The sequence below is a fragment of the Sceloporus occidentalis genome, unplaced genomic scaffold (genome assembly GCF_023333645.1).
Source record: "Sceloporus occidentalis isolate IW3139 unplaced genomic scaffold, rSceOcc1.0.p SCAF_3, whole genome shotgun sequence".
NCBI lineage: Eukaryota > Metazoa > Chordata > Lepidosauria > Squamata > Phrynosomatidae > Sceloporus > Sceloporus occidentalis.
The window spans coordinates 104,372,352-104,392,645 of NW_028316983.1; the positions used below are offsets into that span (position 1 = coordinate 104,372,352).

The following is a 20,294-nucleotide window of genomic DNA, read 5'->3' on the forward strand; positions in this document are numbered from 1 at the left end:
TATTCCACTAATCACTTCATGCACTGTGGCTGCAGCACCCACCTCCACATCTTGAGACCTTATAGTTTAGATAACCTGAGGGGATAGAGAAGGGAGATGTCATTGCCCCTGAAACCATCAAGCTCTTCCACTTCTCTTTCAGTGCCATCCTGAGGCCAGCTGAAATTAGATCACAGCTGGGGCTGGGACTAAGATCCTTATACTGTATGTCAATCCATAGTAACCGAAAGAGACAGGAGCAGGTGGCATCATCAAAGCCTTTATCACTTTATGAGCAGCATCCAATATGGAATGGGTTGGAAAGGGACCTGTGAAGAACTGCAAACTAGCCAACCCCACAATGTTAGTGTTTTTCAAAGTGGAGATTTACTAGACTCATTAGCCAGCAGAATTTGTATCTCCAGACTGTTTCTGATTGAACGCTTCATTGAAACATATTAAAACACATCCAGAGATGTATGTTTTGAGAGAAAAGATATTTAGAAATGAGCACTGTCTCCTTCCCTTCTTGGGCTGAGTAGGGATGGGATGTATGGCTACCACTCCACTTACCTTTACAATTGGTGTAAATCGGGAACCCACCATAAAATACAGGATTGCTTCATTACTTCATCAGAATACTTACTGAGGTTAATACATGCAGCATTTCTAATAATCTTTAAAGAATAATTACTCTCCATTTAAATATTGTAGTTTTTCAGTTAATGGTCAAAACCTTTATCAAACTGAGAAGTTTCCTTAAAACAAATTAATACAGTTTACTATGGATCTTGTTGCTAAAGGAGTTGCAAAGGCAATACATTGTTGTGTTAAACATGGCCGCCATCTAGTGGTAAGCATTGAGGAACATTTTGAAAAGCTGATGCATTAAATGCCTCTCTCCTGTTTAAATAAAAAAATCCAATTGTAAAAAATAAAATAAAATCTGATTTGAAGCCAGCCATTATTTTTAATTCTGTTTTCTCTGGCATGAGTAGAGAACGGTTTCAGGAATGTCAATGGCTATGACATTAAAGTACCTGGTGTGATATGGCCATGTTCTCTTTGTAAGGATTAACCCTCTGCTATCTTTTTGCTGCTGCTGTTCCTGTTATTTCTCTTCTTTCCCCACAGCAAACAAAGAAGCCATGTGATCAGCTATATGACTCCTCTGTGCAGCTGCTGATTCCTCTCTTGAAACCAAATACAATGCAAGTTGAAATTCTGGATTTGACTTAAAATCATGGACCACTGAGAAGAAGTACAAAGAATTCATAGTCTCACATCGGGAAAACATAAGTAAATCAACACGTGTTTCTAAATATGTTCTGCCTGGCATTACTTTAGAATAATCTGTGTATGTACTGGAGACAGAGACTGTATTTTTGCAATTAAGACTTTCACACGATGTTGCGATTAAACGGCCATTATCCCTGGAATGTCCCATGAATATTGCACAATTGCGATAAAGCTTTTCACACGACGTCATGTTGAAAAACAAAGTGCCATTAACCCATGAATAACCAGGCATTAAACAGCAACAAAACATTCACAGGAAAATCCCGAAATTGCTTTCTTGCTGTTTATTCCCTGTTTATTCCCAGATAATGCCTTTTTTATTGTGCTATTTGAAAATCTTAATTGTGATTTAATAGTAATTGTGTGATTTTCACGGGATAAACCTCATTTAAACTTCTAATTTTCCTCCGTGTGATAAAGTCCTAGGAGACCGAGTGGTACTGGTATTACATGTACTCCCAAGGCTGGATGAGTTTTTTGCTTTTTCTAATTAATTTTCAAGTCTTTTGATCAAATCCCAAGATTTGTGCCAACACATGTATGCCTAAAAATTTGCATACAAAACGAAACACAGTAATTCCTGAGACCCATCCTATGTTCTCATGCAGTAACAGGAATATTACACTCTTCTGGCTGCTGATTAAAATAAAACAACAGCTAATATTTCATACTGCTTAAATAGCAGGGGTAACAAATGATCCTTTGGAAAACTAATTTCCCCCCTTGATCACACATGTCTAGGGCACTCCTTCCCCACTGCCCCATGCCACCTTTGGCAGAGTCTCATCTAATACAACAATCTGGGGTATTTGATCTTGTTACCCCTGCTAGTAGTAGTAGGGATAGGAACCAGGGTTCAATTTTTTGTCTGTAAAGGTCACTGGATTGCCTTGAACCAGCCACACTCTCTCATCCTAACCTATTTCAGAGGACTGTTGGGAAGATGCCAACTTGAGTTTCTTGGAGGAAAGAGAGAATCGCTGTGTGTCTTCAAGTCATTTCCAGCTTATAGGACTCCTAAGGCAAACCTATCACAGTGTTTATTTGGTAAGATTTGTTAACAGGTGTTTTGGCATTGTCTGAGGTTGAGAGTGGCTTTTCCAAGAGCCACCAGTGGGTTTCCATGGCTGAGGAGGGATTCAAACCCTGGTCTCCAGAGTCTTGGGCTGACAGTCAAACTGCTATGTTCTTCTAATGTAAACCAGTTGCGTTTTATTTATGTCAAGCTTCTGCACAGTAACAAAAAGTTCACCAAAAAACAACCCATCATCCACTATACATGGCTGTTTCATGGGATATGGGAAATATGCATAAGAATCCTGAAGGTGCTAGTGGCTGCACTTTTCCCAAAGTCAAACAGTGGCAGTAAAGGAACGTGGGCAAAATTTTATAGCTCTAAGTAGCCTCTATCTTTGTTTTGTCCCAAGAGCGATGCTATGGACTTTGGGTGTAGTAAGGCCTCTGGCTCTCGGGATCACAGCCAGAACAAAAGACTTGTCCACACATTTCTTAAGTTTTCAAAGGTTTTACTGGTTACAAACACAAATAACATGAAACTGATCTCTTCTCTCTCAATAGTCCTTCCTAAATACCTTGCTCTCTTCTTGGTGGATTCTCTCTTCTTCTGAGGACTATCTTTCTTCCTTTGTGGACTTATCTTTTTGTCAAAGGAAAATACTCTCTCCAGGTCTGACTTGGCTGAAATCTCACTACACACTGAAACTAACTAGAGGGAGACAGCATAAGACCCTGGGATTTCCCACAACCCTTGTCTTTCTTAAAGCTGTAGACCTGTATTTCCCCTCTTAAACTAATACATAGAAAACCTAATATAATCTTAACTAAATATATGTCTCAAGAACATCAAAGATGCTCTGGAGGCATGACAATCTTCAATGCACTCCTTCCTTCACAGCTATGCCACCCATACCCTTTTTGTTCCTGGCCATCCTTACCAATGCATGGATGCATTAGATTCTGGCCATGGACTTCCATAGATGGAAGTGCCTTAACCTTGCATCAGCAACTCCACCAATCTTTTCGACTGTTTCTACTATTAGAAAACAGTTTTTACTGAAGGTTTTTGTTCTGCTGTCTATTGCATTTATCTATACAAGGGGTGAAGGGGCCCCTATACAACACGCCCGCACCACATGTGGGCTTGCCATATGCGGACTCAAGGTCACATGGGCGGCAAGCCCCGGCCATCTTAATGGCATGCACTCTCAAGGTGCACGCCACCATTAAAATCAATGGGACTTGAGGTCCTGTGGTATTTCCCTTATGCTGTAGGGGTGTGTGGCTGGACCAGATCCCCCATGTAAAACAAGGGCCTACTGTATATGCAGTTGCTCCAAGATCCCAGATATCTTAACCTTGCCTTGTTCACAATGCCAGTATTTGGTCACTTCCTAGCTTTTGCATCCCCCCCCCCCCCGCCCAAGTCATTCTGAAAGGTTCAAAAGCCTCTCTTCTAGCTTAATTACTGACAATAATTGATTAAAGCTAAAACATTTGATCTTTGTCATTCTTTTTGCTGTTAGCCTAGCCCATTATTGGAATGTGGCCCTATTCAAGGCTCTTAATGTACCGTCTGCCCAGGCTGAAGGCTTAGGCTAGAAATGAAAGTGATTTCTTTATTGCTGTGGGCCTTCAAGCTGTTTCCCACTCATGGCAACCCTACGGTGAACGTGTCTTGGCAGGATTTATTCAAATGTTTGCCACTGCTTTACCCTGAGGCTGAGAGCATGTGGTTTTTCATGGACAAATGGGGAATTGAACCCTGGTCTCCAGAGCAGTAGGCTAACACTGAAACCACTATGCTACACTGGCTCTCAAGAAACTTCTTTAAAGTCAATTAAATCTTTGCATAAGGTGATACCATTGGCAGCATCCTCTCAATACTGCATTGTCATGTTTCCACTGACACCACCTCAGGAAAGATATCATGCAAAACCAATAGCTGCTTGCTGACTGAAGACAGTGCTGTAAATGCTGAATATTTACTCAAATGCAATCCATCAATAACTTAATCAGTAAACAAGATTACCAAAGAAAACATTTTCCTGTAAGTAGGTAAATTAGAGTAAGCTTTAGGCTAGGATCCAAAGAGCAACAAACACACCCAAGGTTTGGCACATTCACAGGGATTATTTTTTTCATTTTTGTGTTTGAACAACAGCCCATCCCCCTCACACATATTATAAAACAAACATTTCTGAAAGGAAGGCGTTGTAGAGCAGGAATCGGTGCATGACTGAAAACTTGTGTTTGAGAAACTCAGGTCAAGTCCAAAGGCCCCCTTGAGTGTGCAGAAATAGGTGTGTGTGTGTCTCTGAACCCCTGCCAATGTCTTGCTCCTTTCTATACTGCATTGCCACGTTTCCACTTGATGTACCTCAGGTGTTCACTTCAAAGCATGCTTGGGAACATTTAATTGCTGCTGCCACCACCTCAGGAAAGATATCATGCAGAACCAATAGGTGCTTGTTGACTTTAGACATTTAACTTTCAGCCCAAGATTTACATGCAATTCACACTCAGCAATACTAAAAATGATGTTACAAATGTCACCTCCAGTTAAAACTAGGGAACAAACTAGACTGGATATTTATATTTTGAAGCATTCCTTCAGGTGGTGAAATATGTCTCTCTGCCATAACATGTGATTTCCCATATCTACATATATTGCATTTAGTGTGTTTTACTTTATTAGTCATTGGAAGGAAAAGATAAACAATAAGGCAGAACAGTCTGCCCCTGACAAAGCCGGACTGGGGCTGTGGCAACCTCACCCTGAAGCTCTTTTTTGTGCCGGCACACTATAGGTGGAAGCTGGATATAAGGTGCTCCAGCTGCGTCTAAATGCCACGCCACTGGAGTGCCCCGAAGCCGGCCCACGTTGGGGCAGCCAGGCAGTGTGAAGCTGGCTTCCAGGCATCTGGGGCATGTGTCATGTGTATGCCACACCCCCAAACCAGCTAGAAGCTGACTTTTTATGCTGGTCTGTAACAGCCCATAGACTTAATTTTACAATCTGATTCTGACTGTTGATGTATTTTTCTGGAAATCCCACTGTGGGAGGGAAAACAATTAAGGGTTAATTATAGGGAACATGCATTAGTCTTAATTTCTAGACTGGCCCTATAAGTTGCCTTAAACTGGATCAAATCACAACTGAAGACTAACCCAGTTGATTACATCTCATAGAGTGGTTGGCCACTGTGGAGTTGAAGATATGAGACAAGAAAGAAGAAAATAAACTCATTCAAAATGTGGTGGTGGAGAAGAGTGCCAAGGACACCATGGGCAGCCAAAAAAACAAACAAATGAGTCCTTGAACAGATTAAGCATGAAATCTCCCTGGAAGCCAAGATGATCAAACTGAGGGCTGTTGTACTCTGACATTTACTTTGGCATGACTCATTAGAAAAGACAATAATGCTAAGAAAGTGGCGGGTAGTAGAAAGAAAGGAAGACCATATGCCAGATGGATGGACTCAATCAGGGAGGTCACTGGCCTGAATCTACAGGACCCAAGCAGAGAAGTGGAGGACAAGGGGTCTTGAAGATATCTCATCCACAAGGTTGTCAAGAATCAGGGTCGACTTGAGGGCAGTTAACAACAAAAAACCCAGCTGATGTTCCTTGTTTCCTGTACCTATCCCAGCTAATATATTTAATCAAAAGCTGCTTGAAATTAAGACATGCTTATATACATATATTTCTACTTCCAGACTGTTACCTAAATACTAAGTTTTATTTTAAAAATATATTCCATTGTGTAACATGAAACAAATATACTGAATTTGGCTAGTCTAGCTGAGAAAGAAAGGATGAACATCCTGAGGAGTAAATTTAACATATAACTAGTTCTCCGTAACAGGAGTTCCTTTTATTATACAAAAGAAGAGGTAGTTCTTGCACATGGAAACCACCATACTTTTAACTGGATTTATTGCATCATGCCCAGTAACGCCTAAACAGGGCTCAATCCTTATTTTGAAATGCTTGGTATAAAGTTTTCTCAATTACAAAATTAAAGCAAGAAATTAGCTCACACAACTTAGAAGTACTCACTTTGGCAGAGAAGTTAAACATCTTGACATGAAATTGGTGACTTAACACTTATGTACAAAAAGGCCAATGTTACATTCAGGCAAAACATAGTTGCAGAAAAAAATCTATGTAAACAGGCCCACATTGGCTAGGTCATCCTGACTGAAAGATGTTTGCATAGCTGGTCCAAAACAGAATAAAAGCAAGCCTCCTTGTGACATCTTAAACAATGAAGAAAAAGTTAAATTTTCGACGTTAAATATAAAAACACATTTGAATTTTATTGCTCAAGGAATACAGCATATGAAAAAGCACAAGGATGTCCAAAAAAATCACAGGGATTCAAACAAATTATGATACATACCAGATGCAGTAAAATATTAACCTGAACTCTGCATCAGAAGAAATAAAGTGTGAAAGTGTGTATTTTCTGCTTGCTTTAAAAGGAAAAAAATCATTTAAAACGGGAAGAATAAGGGTGTTACAGTACGAATTAGAAAAGCCAACACTGCTAACACGGTTTCACTAGGCTAGTGTTTCTACCTTTGGTACTTCAACCTTCATAATGACTAGATCTTTAATCAGATCTTGTCCCAATACTTTTCCTGCTGAACCCACCAAAGGGTTTCAGCTCAATATTCAAACGAACATATCTCTCAGACATCAGTGTATAGATTAGGATATAGGCTATTTCAGGTGGACTCCCATTAATGAAAATCAACTGGAATTCAAGATCTTAATTTGACTCCCAGTTGGGTTCTTTGCTCCAGGCAAAATTTTCACAAATCTCAGTTTTTGTACAATTTTCAATAATGACCAAGACCACTGGCCATTTAAAATCAATGGAGTCTGATAATGCTTCCTAATGTATTAATATGCCAGGTATGAGATTCCATCTCCTTTCCTCCCGCAAAAGTACCAGAAAATATGCTGATGAATCTTCAAGTATATTTTCATATTCAAAATGTTATTGATTTCAACACAAATAGCACAGCTATGGGGGGAAAATCCACTTCCATCACACCACAAAATAATTGTTCTTCATTCAGGTCCTGTTGTTTAGTCTAGGGCTCAGTCAACTGGAATTACATCAATTGCCCTACCTGAATGTAGAAACAGCCAGTTTTACAAGACAAAGCTTATCTACTGGTACACTACTCTAAAACTATTAGCATCGTGCTGACCAGAAGTAACTGGATATAACATTTCCTCTCACTGTAAGCATGCTCATTAGTTCCAATGTTTGGTCTCACAGGCCTGATGATTCAAGCTTTTCAAGTCAAAACGGAATTAAAATTAATCTCTCCCACCAAACCCCACCTTTCCATTTGAACACTATAACTATGAGCATGCTTAGACAATGCATGTAATTTCCATGTAGAATTAAAATGGAACTGCTGTGAAACAAGAATAGTTTGCATTCTCTAAGGCGGGTAACATATGAAATGAAACATTCATTTTGAACAGGACACTGAATTGATACTATAATAAAGCCTTGGGTTTTATTTTATTGTTTTATCCCTATACAAAACAAAACAAAAACAAACAAAAAACCACCCTTAAATCTGTACAATTCCTATTAAACATACATTTTCCTAGTTTGGCAAAAATGTATAATTTCTCAGATTGATGGTATTTGAGCAAATAGTATTTATTGCCATTCGTCTCTCTCCTAATTTTAAAAGACAAAGAATTCAGACCAAATGATCTTGAACCCCTTGTTTTTTCCACTTGGAGAAGGTTAAACACTTGTCCCATTCAAAAACAAAAACAAAAAAATTAAAACTTTTTACATTGGATTCTATGGTTAAAAGAGAAGAGAAATGCAAATGTGAATTTAGAGCCTCCATATAAATTCAGCAGTATTTTATAAACTTTACTGTAACACTGTTTGCTGATCAAATAATTGACACACGCCTATCTAAAATTTCCATAAACACCATTAAAAATCCAAAGTTGATATGATACTGAACCTTAAATTTTCAAGAGTTCAAAGAGACAGTTTTTACATGTACAGCACACAACAGCAGATATCCCTAAAATACCAACAGCCGGTCCAAGATGCAGACAATGTTACGGGCAAGCATTCATTTCACTGGTTTGGTTGTGCAGGACAACTATTTCCTTGCAGGGATCAGAAATCAGTTGGGGAGATTTCAGATGTCATCTTCATCATCTTCATCCTGAGAAGATCCTGCCTGGTTGGACGCACTGGCTGAGGCAGCAGCAAGCTGTGCTTGCTGGGCTGCTTGCTGCACTTGTAGCCATTCCTGGTGGGCCAACTCTGCCTGCTGCTGTTTAGCCTGGAAACACAAGACCAACAGCTCAGAGTCTACAGCTTCAACTGATGTATTATGGCAGTGATGGGAACCAGGCAGCCCTCTAGATGAAGTTGAACTGCAACTCCCAGCAGGCACAGTCACCACAGCCAATGGTGACAAATCCTGGGTGTTGCAGTTCAACTTCATCTAGAGGGCTGCATGATTCCCACTGCTCTATTTCAGGAATATCATGGGAATAGCTTGTGTCAAGAAAGCATCTCATTTTGCGAGTTAGATGTAAGTACAAAAGGTTTTAACTGTTTTTTAACTGAAAAATGATGGATTCGTTAAAAAAAAATTTTTAAGAACATTCCATCTTTCTTCTCTGAACATGCCTTATTATATACTGGTTTTGGAACTCTATGGTTCACTTGCTAGCACAAGAGCAGGGGCCTGTTAAAGAGACACACAGGTAAAGGCATGTCATATTCCAGTCTTTAAAGGCAGATGCAAGAACTAAAATACAGTGGTACCCCGGGTTACGAAATTAATTCGTTCCGCCGCCGCTTTCGTAACCCGGAAAACTTTCGCTAGCCGAAAAGCCCATAGGCTTTAATAGCGAAAGCCGCGATTTCGTGTGAAATCGCGCCGAAAAGCACCAAAATTTTTTTCGTAACCCGGAATAACCTTCGTAACCCGGAAACAATTAATTAACTGGATTTTTTTCGTAACCCGGAAATTTCGTAAGGCGGCGCATTCGTATCCCGGGGTACCACTGTATAGATTAATGATAGCTCCTAAGAGACTGCCATTCAGGAACAGGCGACTATGATGGAGGAAGGTGATGCCCATTTTTACAGATATATCCCTAGTAAAAAAATCGACATCACTGTAGTTTTGGTCAAAAACATGACCAGGAATTTAGTGCAAGACCCTTCTGGTTTTCACTTCTTCCATGTCCAGCTTTTTCCAGGAGTTGGTGGGCTGCATGCTTCATCCCTACTGTAAATAGATTTTCTAGGGACAGCAACACAGTCCTGGAGCATCAGCATAAACTTGTGTATTCAAGAGCGAGGAAAATGTTTGTGCTCTTTACATATTCATCAAATGCATAAAAGATTATTGTGAACTGGCAGGCGTAGGGGATGGGTGCAGGGAGGGTGTGAACGGAGAAATGTATGTAAGGTTTAATCAGTAAGGACAAATTTAATATCTAAGGCAAAAACTTAGCACACATTTATTTTTTTGGCTGGTGTGGCACTGCAACGGGAAATGACCCAGGTACTGTATATACTCGTATACAAGCCCAGAAATGTTATTTAAAAAAATCAAACCTCCCTGCCCAAAATCTGAGTCATGTTATCCATGGATCAGTGTAGGAATTGTACCTTTAACTTTTATGAAAAAAGGAACCATCCCATTCTGAAAGTAGAGTGGTGAAAGGCGAAAGCTTAGTCTACCCTGGGAGAACCTAAAAGAAGCAAGAACCCCCTCTACTCTCTAGGCACACCTCTGAGGGGAAGCTCCAAATAGCCTGCCCAGGCATTCAAAAAGGACAGAAGCGATGATGCAGTGGAAAGAGTAGAGGGGGCCAGTACTTCTTTTAGGTTCTCTCTGTACAGCCTAATCTCTTGCTTTTGCCACTCTACTCAAAGAAGGGGATGGTTATTTTTTTGATAAGAGTTAATACTGTACTTTAACCTTTATCAAAAAAAAAGGAATCATTCCCTTCACTGAGTAGAGTGGCAAAAGAACTTTTTTAATGCCTGGGTGGAAAAATGGCGGAGGTCTCTAAATTCTACCTTCAACTTATCCACAGGTCATATAAAAATCCATAATTTGCTTTCAAAACCTGTCCTTGACTTATACATGAGATCAAGTTATACAAGTTATATTCAGCAGCTATTTCAGCTATAAACAATTAGGTATTTGAAATATTTCTTATCTAAACATATTTTAGATTTGAAAATCACAGTACTTACCGTATTTTCTGGCGTATAAGGCGACTTTCTAACCCTGCAAAATCTTCTCAAATGTTGGGGGGGTCTTATACGCCAGGTGCAGAAACTTCCGAGCTAGACTGGTCACCACATATGGTGGAGGGAGCTGAAAAACGGCCGCGGAGCTCTGCTCTGGGCCCCACAACCAACTCCAATTCCCAGAATTCCATAGCAAAGAGCCAGACCTAGAGTTAACGCACTGCCAAACCTCGTTATTTCTCCTGTGTGGATGCAGCCACATTTCTCCTCCTCCTCCTCCTCCTCTTTCTCCCCCTGGATCCCATCCTCCATTTCATGCTCCTATGCTCCTCGGGTTCACAGCAGCAGCAGAGGAATGCAAAGCTTGCAGCTGCACCATTTTGCAAGCAAAGCAATGCAAGGCAATGGGGAAAGCGGAGCCAAAGCCTCTCCAAATGGGGCTGGGGCCGGAGGGGAGCCTCCTTTTTTCCCCTGCCAGGTCCTGAAAGGTGGGTAAAAACAAAGAGGCCTGGCTTTCTTTCTTTTTTTAAAGTATCCTCCTGTGGCCCTTCTCTCACTCACTCATATAGAAGGAAAGCCAAGAGATAGGGAAAGAGGGGAAAGGAGGGGGAAAGGGTGGATCTTTTATTTTTAAACCCAAGAGTGGGTTTTGTGGTTCTGCAAGGACCCTCCTCAATGGCGCGAAATGAGGATTTTGCACTAGAAAGGGAGGAAAGGGAGGCCGCATCCACACTGGAGAAACAACCCAGTTTGGTACTGCTTTAACCGCCCTGGCTCAAGGCTATGGAATTCTGGGAGTTGGAGTTTGTTGTGGGGACCACTCTGGGCCCACAACGAACTCCAACTCCCAGAATTCCATAGCCTTGAGCCAGAAAAGAGTTAAAGTGGTGCCAAACCAGGTTATTTCTCCAGTGTGGATGCAGCCCAAGTGTGCTGAGGGGAAAAAGACACCCCTCTCTGAGGCATCTCTTAGTTGGAATGCACACAAGCATGTGTTGGAAGAGGGGTAGTCTTATATGCCAAATATATGCCAAACTCTAATTGTTAAATGGAAAAGTTGGGGGTCGTCTTATACACCCAGTCGTCTTATACACCGGAAAATACAGTATCTTAAAAGGTAAGAATCACAGACAATCACAGTTGTGCCATTACACATTTTTCATTACGGTAACACAAGGCTGGGATCCTACATTATGGCTGCACAGTGAAATCTACATTCACATAACTGCACAACAGCTACGCTATACCATTGTGCTTCTGCCAATGTGTCTGCTTATTGTCCCATTGTGCAATAGGGAATGTAAGGTGACTGTTTCTGCAATCTCAGTGTATAAAGGCACTGATGAACTACACACCATTCAAGAATGCACATCTGTATGGCTGGAATCCAATTGTTCTTAACTGCACCATTAATCAGTGTTTGAATAATGAATCAACATGTAGGTAAATCCAAATGATTCTATAGTTCTATTCTAACTGGAACTAACAAAAGAAGTTAGGCCAATATGAACTGGTTACACCTGTGACGCTATTCCATTCATGCAGCCATGAACCGAATATGTTTATTGCATAACTGACCTAAATATTCTAACCAACACTTACACATGGATACAACAGCATCAGGATTCTAGCTAGTGTTTTTGATGCAACAAGCTAAAATAGCCATTCCTCTGATGTGCAGGATGTTTTAGCTCAACTATCTTCAATTATTGTTTTACACATTTAATTATGGATAACAGTACATACATAGTGTCTATGATGATTTCTGTACTTACTTGTGCAAATAACAGTTGTTGCTGCCTCAGCAGTTCTTCCTCAGGAATGCCAAGATTTTCCAAACGAGAATTAGCTTTTCTTCTTTTCAGTGCTACTGTTTTGCATTCTTGTAAGACTTCTTTTACTTCACTGATATATGAGCCAAACCCCAAACTTTCTAGTGCTGGAGATAAAAATGGGGGGAAAAATTCCAATCAGCTAAAATTAACTATCTTGGGCAACAAAGCCAATTCAACTAAGTTATCTATACATAAACTAATAGCGTGCACTGGCCTTTTCAGTCATAAAGTAGGCTAGAGAAATCCATACACAAGCCTTCTGCAACCTAGAGCTTTCTATTAATGGATAACACCTGGATATATCTAGCTTCATCAGACATTTTTGCCTATATTCATTAATATTCTGATGAGTTTGGCTCAAACTGCTGAATTAGCCATTATTATAACAACATTCAAATTATATTAAATATTTAGGATACATAATTCTGATGAAATTAAATTAGAAACAGCAGAAGTTCAATCTTGCTTTATCAGTTTTAGGTTTACCAGAGAACTAAGCATTACTGATGAAAAACAGTTAATTTTCCTAGATATAGACATGTTTTGCCAAAACTACCAACCAATTCTACAGCAGTAATCAGCATCTGAATGCGAAAAATGACAGGGGGCACCACTCCTGCAAAAATACGTGCTTCAGCCCTGCCTTGACACATTAAACTAGTTTGTTGTTGTTAGCTGCCATCAACCCTGAGTTATGGCGATCCTATAAATGAGACCTCCAAGTCATCTTATCATTAACTGTCTTGCTCAGGTCTTGCAGACTCAGGGCCATGGCTTCATTGATTGAGCCTATCCATCTATAACACACACTTGCTCTTTTCCTACTGCCTTCTACCTTCTCAAACATTATTGTCTTTTCTAGGGACTCATATATTCTCATGACACGGCAAAAGTGCGACAGTTTCATCATCTTGGCTTCTAAGGAGAGTTAAGGTTTGATTTTCTCTAGGACCCACTTATTTGTCTTTTTGGCAGCTCAGTACCCACAGAACCCTCCTCCAGCACCAGATTTCAAATGAGTTGATTCTCTTTGTATCAGCTTTTTTCACTGTCCAGCTTTCATAGCCATAGAAAGTGGAAATATAAAGGCATGGACAATGTTAACTTTATTATTCATTTTGTTGAATTCAATTATAGTGGACCCTCCACATTCTCTGGGCTTATGATCACAGGACCCCCATGAAAGTGGAAAAACCACAAATAAAAAAATACTATTATTTTTATCCAGGAGAGCATCTTTCTAGGAATCTCTAGATCCTCCAGGACAATTTTGTGGTCAAGATCTGCCAGAGGTTGACCGTGAAATTGCACTAGAGGACTGACAAATGCCAAGAGAAGTGCTCTCTGTAGGAATCTCTAGATCCTCCACCATGACTTTTGGCAGAGGCTAACAATAGAGTCACTTTGGAGGACTTGGAGATTCCTAGAGAGAACAGTATTAATCATCAAACGTGGAGGGCCAACTGCATGTATTATATAGGTATATCTTTACAGGATCTTGTCTTGTTCCTTCATAGCTGCCCCTCCAAGTCCTAGTTTTCTTCTGATTTCTTGACTGCAGACTCTATTCTGATTAAAGATTGAGCCATGCTGTGGAAATCTTTCACTATCTCAATATCTTCTTTGTCTGCTTTAAAGTTATGTAAATCAATTGTGGTCATTATTTTTGTTTTCTTAATGTTCAGCTGTAAACCTGCCTTTGCTCTTTCTTTATTTTCTTCAATAGTCATTCCAAAGCTTTGCTATCTTCTGCTAGCAGTATGGTATCATCTGCTTATCTTAAATTGTTGATGTTCCTTCCTCCAATTATTACATTTCCTGCACAGTCTAATCAAACTTTGCACATGATAATTTTATCATACAAGTTAAAGAGATAGGCTCATAAAATGCAGCCTTGCTCGACTCCATTGCCAGTTGGAAACCATTCTGTTTCTCCCTATCCTCTCCAAACAGTGGCCTCTTCTCCTGAGAACAAGTTATGCATTAGGATAATAAAATGTTGACCATTCAGATTTTGGTACTACTGTGGATATCAAAATCTGCAGATGCTCAAGTCCCACTGTTCCTAACAGCAACTGAATACTTCCTCCCATTCTCTCTCTCCTTCCTCCCATTTTCTCTCTCTCTCCTTTCTTCCATTCGCTCCCAACCCCTTCCTTCCTTCTTCTCTCTCTCCACTCTGAGGCTTCTGCCCCAGACTTGGCTTCAGGGGCAGTTCAGAGGCAGAGGCTGGAGCCCCATTGGCCAAAGAGAGCCAGAGCCCAAATGCTTCTTCCTTGAATGAATCTGTCATCCTATCATCTCTTCTATATAGTCTTCAGTGTATTGCTTCCATTGTCTTTTTATTTCTGCTTAGCCATGCAGTGTGTTCTCCTGCTGTTTACAGAACATTCCCATCTCGGTTTAAATTTCCCTTTGACACCAGTTAATGCATTAATAATTGAAAACTGAAAGTATAGAGTTATTTCCAAAATTAGCTAATGTCTAACAGCTTGTGGTTCACTAGGGACTATAACAGGAAAGTGTCAGCTAAATGTTTTGGTACACTAATGTAGAGAAAGCTGTGCAAAATTCTCTATCCATTCATGAACTATAAGTTCCAAGAAACTGCAAAACATGTCTAGCCATTTAACCAACTGGATTATATATAGGCAGGAGAGAAGCTGATATAGTACACACTAATCAGATCAGCAAGAAACAGCCATAGTCCACCTGCTCCATTTCCTTGCTGCCTCTATTTCCCTCCATCCTTCCGCTTCCTATCATTTTCCTTAAAGTAAGGAGGCGGACAGCCACCATCCTACTGTCTCAGACTATGTCCTGTTCTGGGCTCATCTTATCACAGCAGCAAGCCACTTTATCTCTGGAGTCACACAGTAAATGCCTCAATACTATTGCCCCATTACTAATACTAATACTCCAGCCTTTGGCTACAAGGCAAGAGATTCAAAGCTAAAACCAATTCATCAGTAACCTATACTAAAACATGAGGCCTAAGTTACATCCCACTTGGTACACTGACTATAGTTTCTAAGCTGCTCTGAGAGCCTTTGATGCAGAAAAACAGGGTATAAATACAATGAATGAACGAACACTTTGTGCTGGACTGGGCAGCAGGGAATATAATTTATTACCTTCTCAGCTCAGATCTGCACAATCACACAACACCTTACATTGATCTACTAAGCTAGCACAAGTTGTCCATTCATTTGTTGTATTTATACCCTGCTTTTCTGCCACAAAGCCCCTCAGAGCAGCTTAAAATTTTTCATTACATAGCTCCCTGCCTGCAGGCTTACAATCTAAAAAGGACATGATACAAAAGGAGAAAGGAAAGGCAATGGGGATAGGGATTAAGTCCAGTAGATGCTGCCAGTTCTCCTCTCCCTCCAAGGCCAGCACTGTGGCAGCTGGAAAGGAGGGAGAACCTTCCATCTGTCCCAGGGCTAGGCCTGGTGGAGCTGTGCCTGCCCCTTCTCTGCCTTTACATTAGCTGGTTCAACCTGAGAAATTCAAGTGTGGAATTATTACCAAAACAGTTGTAATTTTCTGCAAGTGTATGAACTTTGAAACCGTTTGCCGAAAGACAGAGCCTGTTACATGCCTGAAGACTGCCAGGATGTGGCCTATTACAGTATCCTCTGAAAACAGGAGGAAAGATGCAGCGTTTTATGAGGGGGACATTAACATCCTGACATTTTAAGCTGTCATTTCTCAGTGTGTGACTTTAAAGGTCCATTCTGTTCACAAAGATTGATAGTGGACATGTTCATATTACCACCCTGAACAGCGTTTAAAAAGCTGTTAAGACAGATCTCTTCCGGCAGGCCTTTCCTGAAGAGATACCCAGCCACCAGATAAAAACCCCAAGTTGTGACCCAACCTCACTTTAGCCACTTATTGCCTACCTTTTTAAGTATGTTTCAATTTAACTTGTTTGATTGCATTTTAAGGGGATTGAGGGTTTGGGAATGTATATTTTAACTTTGTAAACCACCCTGACTGCATTTCATAGAGAGGAGGGATAGAAATAACTATTATTATTATTATTATTATTATTATTGGCCCATGCTCTCTCTCAAGCCAGGAGACTAAGCAGCTTTTCTTGTGGTTGGTGCCCTGTTGTTCTTTTTGTTTCTTTCCATAAAAGCTCTAACTGAAGTTAATCATGCAAAAGGGTCTGTTTAAACAACGTCATTGAAGTGTCACAGACATGGCGTTTCTTGCCCCGAATGTACCATTGGTAAGCCACAGGCACACGAAACCGAATCTGGTGACTTTCCCTGTTTTGCTCTAAACGCTGACCGCAATAAAGGAACCGACACAAGCACTCAGCTGCGTCAGGCATATTGAGAGCAGCATGGCTTTAGAAAACGAAAGTGATAAGCTGATCAAATCTGCTTTGTCTCTGCAGGAAAGGAAAAATAAACAGAGACCTCTTGTTTTATAAAAAGGCAAGCATTTAAATAAAGAACTAGAAGAGGAAGAGGAAGCGGAAGAAGTAGAGGGTTGTTTCCAGCAAGTTGCAAGAGGCACTCAGTCAGGAACATTATGATTAACTCTCCTCCCATGAAGCCCATTAACTCTGAAAGAGTGCTCTGTCTGTTTCAACTCATCTGGTGCTTCTGGGCAATGTCAAGGGATGCTGATCCCTCTGTGTCAATACAAGTGAGACAGGGGTATTTGTATCACGGATGGCATTTCACTGCATGTTTCCTAACACATCATGAGAGATCCGCTCTGGATTCCATCCCCCAGAATCCCCCGGCATCCTTGAGCCAGGCCAGGAGTGAGAGAGAGTGGCGTTGTGTGTGTTGTGTATGGGCCTGCTTGCCTTGGATGACGTGTTCGGGGGAGATGGTCTTCTTCTCGGACTTGTTGCAGATCTCGTTGGCCTCGGAGGAGACCAGGTGGATGAACTCGGTGCAGCAGTTGACCACCAGCTCCCGGGCGTCGTTGGCCACGCGCACGTTGGGCAGCGTCTCCTTGATCATCTTGTTGATGGCCGCACGCGGGATGGTCAGGTCGTCGTCGTTCCCGGACGAGGAGGCCATGCTGGGCGGCAGCGGCGGCAAGGGAGCAGGGCCCACCAAGGGCCCAAAGCAGCCCAGGAGGAGGAGGAGGAGGAGGAGGAGAGGCGGAGGCGCCCCCGCGGCCGCCGGGATCCCCCCCGCGCCCTCCTGCCTCTCCTCGCCCTCGCCTTCGCGGCTTCTTCCACCGGCGCCACCTCAGCAGCGCCTCCCACGTCGAAGCCGAACGCCCAGGAACGCAGCTCTCCCCCGCTCTCTCTCTCTCTCTCTCTCTTTCCGCCGGGAACAAGGCAGAAGACACACGGCCCTCGCTGCCGCTTCTGTTGCTCTTGAAGCCGGCACTTCCGGCGGAAGCGTTCCCTCTCACGCCTTACACACTTTTCACATCCGGTTGGGACCGGAAGTGGATCCTCCTGCTGCTCCTCCTTGGAATGATACAAGGCCGAATCCCACGGTCCTCGCTGCTGCTGCTTCTGTTGCGGCTCAGGCCGGCACTTCCGGCGGAAGCATTCCCTCCTCAGGCCTTACACCGTTTCCGCTTCCGGTTTGGACCGGAAGTGGATCCTCCTTGGAATGATACAGGGCGCCGCCGGCGGGGATTCTTTGGCAGCGGGAACGCATCTATTATTATTATTATTATTATTATTATTATTATTATTATTATTATTAAGAAAATACCGCTGTTGTTCATTTATTAGCGCGCGCGTTTGATTTTGAAAAGGTCGCGCGCGGGGAGTAACGGTGAAGCGGCTTGCGTGGTTGCGTCACTTCCTGTCGCTTCCCTTCTTCCGGTTAGCTACCCGGAAAAACGTTGACCCTTCTGTCCCCCTCTCGTCTCTATGGTATTGGGTTCTGTTTACAAAGGGCTGCTGTCAAAAGGGAAGCCTATAAAGGTAGAGCGCTGTCGGGAAGGAGGGAATAATGGCTTTTGCTCCTGGCCAGGGGGACCAGAATGGCGGGGACGGAGAGCCAAGGGTCCCCAAATTGTGGCTTCCAAGATGCTTTGGACTTCAGCTCCCAGAAGCCCCAGCCACCTTGGCCAACAGTCAGGAATCCTGGGAGCTGGAGTCCAAAAGCCCAGAGGGCCAATGTTTGGGAGCCACTGGTAGACCATCCCAGCACCAATGCCTCCATCTCCCTCTGCCGCAACGTCACTTCTGGCCTTTCATAGACTCATAGAGTTGGAGGAGACCCCAAGAAGGGCCATCCAGTCCAACACCCTTCTGCCATGCAGGAACTCTCAGTCAAAGCATCCCCTGTGACAGATGGCCATCCAGCCTCTGTTTAAAGACCTCCAAGGAAGGAGACTCCATTATACTCCAAGGGAGTGTGTTCCACTGTCGAACAGCCCTTACTGTCAGGAAGTTCCTCCTAATGTTGAGCTGGAATCTCTTTTCCTGGAGCTTGCATCCTTTGCTCCATTGTCTTATTCTCTGGAGCAGCAGAAAACAAGCTTGCTTCCTTCTCAATATGACATCCCTTCAAGTATTTAAACAGGGCTATCGTATCACCTCTTAAACTTCTCTTCTTCAGGCTAAACATCCCCAGGTCCCTAACTCTTTCCTCATAGGGCATGGTTTCCAGACCCTTCACCATTTTAGTTGCCCTCCTTTCCCTCAAAGGAGAGGTCTGTCCTCCTTTCCTACATGGCAGATTGGGGCTGGACTGGTGGCCCTTCTTGAGGTCCTTTCCAACTCTGTGATTCTAGAGTAACAGTAAGTACATTTCTGCTTATCAGTGCACTTAAGCACTCCCTAAGTGGTTTTCCATATGTAAGCCAATTGACCCCAACAGTCTGGGTACTCATTTTAACCACCTCAGGAAGATGCCAGGCTGAGTTCCCACAGAGCCCCTGGCTGGGAATGAACTCACAACCTTGCGATTTGTGAGTGAATGGCTGCAATACAGGCATTTAACCGCTGCGCCACAAGGCAGGTTGTTGCTTCTTTTAGGTTCTTCTGAGGTAGACGTACCATATATACTCAACTATAAGTCGACCTCATGTATAAGTTGAGGACACTTTGGAGCTAAAATGATGGATTTTGATATGACTCATGGATAAGTCAAAGATAAAACTTAGGGGCATATAATAAAGGATGTAAAGGATGATATTTACAGTCTTCATACAGAAATGTCTTATTCAGATCCTTCTAAATTCAATTCCTCTTGGCACGCCACTGCCATTTTCCCACCCAAGCATTCAGAAAGGCCTTAGAAGCAGCATCATGGTGGAAAGAGCGGAGAGGCTGGTGCTTCTCTTGAGTGCTCCCAGGATGAACTAAGCCACTCAGAGAAGGAGAAGAGTTAAAATGCACTACTTACATTGACCCATGGATAAGCCAACCCAGTTTTTGGGGATCAATTTAGATCCTTTAAAGTTATACCTGCCAGAATTTTGTGAGTGTTTCAAGACTGTTTTCCTTTGCTTCCTCCTTTACATCCTTTGTTAGTTTACACCGTTTACATCCTTTGTATAGCTTTAAAGTATTTTTGATATTTTTATCTTTTTAACTGTATTCTTTTAACATGTGATCTGTTTTAATATTTTAATAATGTAATTGTATTTTAATGTATCATTTTTTGTATGCCTTTTACTGTACTCTTCTTTCAAGGTTGTGAGCTGCCCTGAGTCCCAGTTTTGGGGAAACAGTGGGATATAAATAACTTATTATTATTATTATTATTATGACAATTACTGTTATTATTATTAGTAGTACAGTAGTATGGATTTTGATATGACCCTGTGATATGTCGAGGGTAAAGCATGATGGGGTGAGTTCCCATCACCAGTCCCAGCTTCTGCCTACCTAGCAGTTTGAAAGCATGCAAATGCAAGTAGATAGATAGGTACCA

At 41.9% G+C, this 20,294-nt stretch overlaps 1 protein-coding gene across 1 annotated transcript; it reads right to left on the reverse strand.

Moving 5' to 3' along the window:
- Window positions 1–6,591: 6,591 nt before the first annotated feature.
- On the reverse strand, window positions 6,592–17,935 carry LOC149316516 (protein Dr1-like). Its single transcript, XM_089515714.1, has 3 exons — window positions 17,246–17,935; window positions 12,352–12,515; window positions 6,592–8,639 (listed from the first exon to the last, which is right to left on the reverse strand). The coding sequence occupies exons 1-3, from the start codon at window positions 17,463–17,465 to the stop codon at window positions 8,493–8,495; spliced, it is 531 nt and encodes a 176-aa protein (XP_089371840.1). The 5' UTR covers window positions 17,466–17,935; the 3' UTR covers window positions 6,592–8,492.
- Window positions 17,936–20,294: the final 2,359 nt, after the last annotated feature.